This window comes from Lynx rufus, unplaced genomic scaffold, assembly GCF_022079265.1.
Source record: "Lynx rufus isolate CCGP_SWC_20201006 ecotype Redwood Valley unplaced genomic scaffold, mLynRuf1.p SCAF_43, whole genome shotgun sequence".
NCBI lineage: Eukaryota > Metazoa > Chordata > Mammalia > Carnivora > Felidae > Lynx > Lynx rufus.
In genome coordinates, this window is record NW_025814860.1 from 1,109,681 (window position 1) to 1,115,530 (window position 5,850).

Consider the following 5,850-nt stretch of genomic DNA (forward strand, 5'->3'; position numbering starts at 1 on the left):
GGCTTCCACAGCGAGGTGGGGAATGGGTGAAACAGCTGCTGGGGATTAAGAATGCACCTGGCATGAGCACCGGGTGACGCGTGCAAGTGTTACTCTATATTGTACCCCTGAAACTAATATTACACTGGGTCTTCACTCACTGGAATTTAAATTAAAAGGTAACATAAGGTTAATGACACCTACCTACCAGGTTTTCTGTAGTTTTCAATCACTTCACTAGGTTGGAAAAATAACCACGAAATTTTTAAAAAAGCATGTATGATGTGGGGGACAGTTTGTGCCCTTACCTCGGTCTCTGGTTCCAGCAGGACGCAGAAACTGGGTCCCAGCTCATTCTTCTACAAGGTCGTGAGAGGAGCATTTCATGTATTCACGTCCTAATGGAATGCAGCTCCCGTTCTTCTGAACTTCTGTCAGGGTTTCTTCCCAGAGACAAGCCTGAATCTGCAACAAACTATCGACTGCATCAATGAGGTGATGTCGTGGGACCCCGCAATCCATGAGTCCTTCAGTAAAATATGTCTTATTCAAATACTGTCTGGGAAGGGGAGGAATGAAACACGGGAGCTGCCCAGAAAATGCAAAGGCCTGTGCTGCCCAGCAACCAGCTTGCCCAGGGAAGCCACCCAGCGCCCCCTCCTCAGCACTCAGCACAACAAGGCAGCTTCTCCCCGGTGACTCAGGAGATGCCACGTTGCTGCAAAGCTCCCCAGGTCTCCCCTGGGGTGGGCGGCAGAACGCGCTGGAAACGCAGCTCTGCTCTCTGTCCTGAGGCAGCGGCAGAGGCCCTGAGTCCTCTGGGAGCAACAGCGACCCTTCCTGCTCTCAGGTGTCCTGGGTCAGAAAAGCCGATGGTGCGCCCTCTGCTGGCCATCACTGTCCAGGCAGAGGAACCCGCCCCTCCGGGTGTGTGGTGCTCGAGCTCTCTCTGCTGGCCACCATGGGAATTCCTGCAATGTTGAAGGCCCCGGGGGCTCAGCTGAGGGACCGAAGGTGCTCTGGGCAACCCAGCCTGTTCTCCACATTGGGAAGGGTCTTAGTGACAGGGCCTGGGACACAAAGAAATCTTTTCCTTCTCCTTTCTTGTGAGTGAAGAATGAAACCGAATTTATTAACGTAATGACATCATTTGTAATGCTCTAAGCAATGTTCCCAGAAAAACAGACCGCCAAATTACACATGCTGAACAAGAGGTAATGGTGTTGAGCACCTAAGTGTTTAGGTTAGATAAAGAATGGACACCTTTCAGAGAGAGAGACCGGCTTCCAGCTATGCAATGAATGAGCCTAGGGATACAAGGGACAGGCAATGGAAGAGAACCAATCCTGTAATAATACTGTTGCATGCTTTCACAGGATAGCTACACTTGTGCTTAAGTACAACATAATTGATAGACATATGGAAGGACTACAACGTATGCCTAAAACGAATACAACAAATGTGTGAAGAATATTTCAATTAAAAGTCGACATCCTTTATGCTATCTTTAATTTCTCTTTCTTTGCCAATAAGCTATCATTCCTGGGGCGTTTCGGTGGCTTACTTGGTTAAGGGTCCAACTTCCACTAGGTCATGATCTTGCAGCCCATCAGTTTGAGCCCTGCGTCAGGCTCTATCCTGACAGCTCAGAGCCTGGAGCCTGCCTCAGATTCAGTATCTCCCACTCTCTCCCCCATCTTCAGCTGGGGCTCTCTCATAAAAGGAAAAAGAAACATTAAAAATGAAAAATCACGCCTAATTTAGAATCTGTGCAATTCCATCTATACCAGATTCTCCAACGTGACCATCTTGATGTTTAGAGCTTATCTGAAAAGTCACTAATAATATCTGATGACACATATGTGACAAGGTCAGCATGCAACTTACAGGGAGCTGCATGCACATCTGTTGTGAATTTACGACATGCATCCGTGGCTTATATTTCCAATGAAATGTGCTTTAGGGATACGGATGGATGAAATAATGTCCATCACTCGTGTAGGTCGATTTCCTACAGGATCATCATGCCTTCAATTAGTAATTGCCATCTCTTCAAAATGAAAAGAAAGCTGGGAAAAGGAATTGTCTTTGAAGGATGTAAGAGAAGACTATGGTATTTTAAAGGGTTCACCTACCTTCTGGAATCCTCAGATTGGTTGTGGACAGGAGGATAGCAACCCACGATTTGGATGCACACCGCTCGTTCCAGAGGGAGAATACGGACCTTCTTGTCAAATACTTTTTATCACTATCAGCAGTTCAACTCTGCCAGGTCCAGACTGCCGGACCTGGGGGCAACACAATGCCTCATGCCTGGGTTCAGAACATGAGGAACGCCAGCTGGTGGCGGGAGGGGGGAAATCCCACAGGGCCTGGGGCAGTGAGGCAGATGACCCCGGGACACCTCCCCACAGGGCGGGCTCCGGAGTTTACCTGCCAAAGAGCAGCACACTCTCCCTGAAGACATCCTTCTCCATGACAGAACATAACGCTGGGCCCCACAATTCCAGGAGAAGTGACGGGTGCCCATCTTTTCAATTGCAATGGCCTCTGCAGAGCTTGGCCCCAGGGATGTAGGAGTCGTAGAGTCATGAAACTATGATGCCCATGATACCAGCCCTTTCTGCCCCAGCACTCAGAGCCACTTCACACATCCCCTCTCCCCTGGCCCATCTCGCCCCGTCCACATACCTGGACCAGGTCTCCACTTTTCTCCTTGTACTTCCTCTCTGTCTCTGTTTCTCTCTAACCACACCTCTCTGTGTTTCTTCCTTTCAATCTCTAGGACTTGCCCAATTCCCCTATCACTCATCCAGTTTCTCTCTCCTTACCTGTCTCTTTGTCCACCTCTCCCCAGGCTTCAGGCTATCTGCTCTGTGCATGCAGCCCTGTCCAGGACCACAGGGCACTCCTGTCTCTCTCTCGCTCGTCATGTTTTGTCCCAGGCCCTGCTCACAATGGAGGAGAATCCTCCCGTACAGGAGCTGCTCACGTTGACATTTGCTAGAGCAATGCTGCCAGCATGTGGACAGCCAGACATTTACCCTTGGTGGCCCAGCCAGGACCCAAAAGCTGCTGGAGGGCTGGCTGCTTCCCTAAGCTGGAAGGAAAAAGGGGCTCACAGGGTTCAGGGTCCCTGATGTAGATTGGATTGGCTGATGTAGAAGGAGCCATAGGCTTACACCCAACTCTCCTGGGTGGTGTCGAAGGAACCTATCTCAGACCATGGACCTCTGCCCTCCCCATGCCTCAATACGGCATCAGGGGGAGCTTTAGGGGACACCGTGTGACTCGCCACAAAAATTGCATCATTTGCCCCCTTGGAGGCCACCTGGATGGGTGCTATTGGTGGCAGCTGGGAAGGTGGGCTGTGAAGCCAGGTTTGTCCACTCAGGATGGGGCGGAGGCCCGGGGACGGGGCGCTGTGCCACGTGCGGGGGTCCCTCCGTGGCCATGACGGCCGGGCCAACGCGCGGGAAGAGACGTGACTGCACTGGCCGGAAGCGGGGCAGGGTGGGTGGACAGCGCCCCGGGCCGGGCCTGCCACGGGCTCTGCGGCCTCTGGTGCTCACGTGTGGTGGGAAGCGCAGTCAGCCGGGGGTGGGCGGCCAGGGTGGGAGTCTGGCCTCCCGAGTGTGTGATGGGGAACCAGCTCCCCACCCCCCTGCACACACTCTGCCTGACACCTCGCTGTCTTTCTTCCCCATCCTCCACCCCCACCCCCCCCAATGGAACACTGCCCAAGCCGCCCGCCTACTTCCTGTGGCCAAAAGATAAAGGACCTCGGGGGCCCCCAGAGCAGAGACCCGTGGAGCCTGGCAAGGTAGGGGCGCTGTCCCCTCTCACACGGCTGCAGGGGCCCCTGGCCCCACCCCCCCGGCCCTGAGCTGTCCCTCCGTGCCCTCTCTCTTTGCAGATGCTGTGGCTGTTGCTTCTGACCCCCTTCTTCTCGGGGACCTGCGTCGCGGGGAGCCCAGGTGAGTCCTGACCCCACGGGGGTCTTCCCTTCCCAGAGGCTCCTGTAACCTTGTCTCCAGTTCCAATCTCTGGGGGGCCTTGGGGCTGCCTGTCGTGCCCTTGGGGGAGGCCTAGGTGGGGACGGGGCTCAGCCCCGGCCTGAGGCCCAGCCTCCCTCCCCCCTCATGTTGCTTCCCAGCCTCCCTCCCTGAAAACGAGCTGGTGGGCATCGTCGGGGGCCACAGTGTCCCCCAGGAGAAGTGGCCGTGGCAGGTCAGCCTGAAAGTCTACGATTATAACTGGGCCTCGTGGGTGCACATCTGCGGGGGCTCCCTCATCCACCCCCAGTGGGTGCTGACCGCGGCCCACTGCATCGCCCGGTGAGTCCCGCTCGCTGCCGTCCAGCTCTGGGCCAATCAGGAGGTGTGGGAATCCGGGCTCCAGGCGGGGCGGAGGGGGCCGCCCTCGAAGGACCCGCCTCCGTGGCTTCTTTGCGACCCCAGGAAGGACGCCGACCCGGCGGCCTACCGCATCCATGCCGGGGACGTGTACCTCTACGGGGGGAGGACGCTGCTGAATGTGACCCGTGTCATCGTCCACCCCGACTACATCAACGCCTATCTGGGTGCGGACGTGGCCCTGCTCCAGCTGTCAGACTCTGTGAAATACACAGCTAACGTCAGGCCTGTCAGGCTCCCGTTGGCCCCGCTTGAGGTCACCCCAGAGGACGAGTGCTGGGTGACCGGCTGGGGCAACATCATGATGCATGGTGTGTAGGGGTGGGGGTTGGGAGGGGTTCGGGGCCGCGCGAGGCATTTCCCGACCTGGCCACACGGAGAAGTCCTGGCGGGTGGGCGGCTGCAGGTTCTGGAAAGGAATCGCCTTCCGAGACCCTCCCCCACCCCACCCCCTGTGCGTCCCAATCGGGAGATCCGACCCCAGAGGCTGGAGGGTCCCTGAAGCACAAATGAGCTCGGGACCCAACACTGTGACGAGGAAATTCATATTCTTAGTTTTTTTCCAACTTATATGAAGACATTGGGGGCGCGGGCAGAAACCCTCACCCTCCCCCCATTTTCTTTCCGGTCCTTCCAACTAAAGGCAGAATCCACCTTCCGGGTGTTAGGAATTTAGAGGGAGATGGGAACCCTGCACCCTGGGGTCCCCACGGTGGCGATCCGGGCGGGAACGCAGGCTCACGGCCGACAGCAGGGGCCACGCTGCAGCCTCCGGTCACGTCTCTCCCCCAGAGTCGCTGCCTCCGCCCTACCGTCTGCAGGAGGTGGCGGTGATCGTGGTGGAGAACGCCGTCTGTGACCAGCAGTACCACAACGCCACCAGGCACCGCCTGGCGGGCAGGAAGATCATCCAGGACGACATGCTGTGTGCGGGGACCGAGGGCCGGGACTCCTGCCAGGTGAGTCCCAGCCCATCCCGGCCCCCACCCCGCGCTGGAGGCCAGCCGGGGCTCAGTGGTATCTCTCCTTCCTCAGGGCGACTCCGGAGGCCCTCTGGTGTGCAAGACGACGGGTGCTTGGCACTTGGTGGGAGTGGTCAGCTGGGACCAGAGCTGTGCCCTGAGCAACTGTCCCGGGGTCTACGCTCGCGTCCAGACGTACGTGCCCTGGATCACGCGGCAAATCGGGAGGGGCCTCTGACCAGGGCCTGCTGGCCGTCTGCCCGGCTGGGCCCGGAGGAGCGACGCCTTCCTCCCCCCAGAGCCTGCTGCTTCAGTCTCTGCGCCCCCGTCCCTGGCCTGGGCTCCGCCTTCGCTTCTGGCCTCCTCAGTGTCCGGGACTTCCCTGACTGCTGGGGGAAGGAGCAAGAAGATGCCAGGGGGCGGGCGGGACGTCCCTGGGGCCCAGGGTGCCTCGCTGTGCTGTCTGTCAAATTAAAGAGCTTGAGGAATGACCA

The 5,850-nt window shown here is 57.2% G+C and overlaps 1 protein-coding gene across 1 annotated transcript; it reads left to right on the forward strand.

Annotated features, from left to right (window-relative positions):
- The first annotated feature begins 3,895 nt into the window (after positions 1-3,895).
- On the forward strand, positions 3,896-5,850 carry LOC124525551 (serine protease 29-like). Its single transcript, XM_047098006.1, has 5 exons — positions 3,896-3,956; positions 4,136-4,316; positions 4,440-4,705; positions 5,187-5,353; positions 5,430-5,850. The coding sequence occupies exons 1-5, from the start codon at positions 3,896-3,898 to the stop codon at positions 5,592-5,594; spliced, it is 840 nt and encodes a 279-aa protein (XP_046953962.1). The 3' UTR covers positions 5,595-5,850.

Excerpts from the sequence above, each read along its gene's own strand:
- LOC124525551 (XM_047098006.1), top strand. The coding sequence starts at position 3,896 with ATGCTGTGGCTGTTGCTTCTGACCCCCTTCTTCTCGGGGACCTGCGTC. Across the intron at positions 3,957-4,135 it reads CTGCGTCGCGGGGAGCCCAG|CCTCCCTCCCTGAAAACGAG; the intron begins GTGAGTCCTGAC and ends GTTGCTTCCCAG. Across the intron at positions 4,706-5,186 it reads GGGCAACATCATGATGCATG|AGTCGCTGCCTCCGCCCTAC; the intron begins GTGTGTAGGGGT and ends TCTCTCCCCCAG.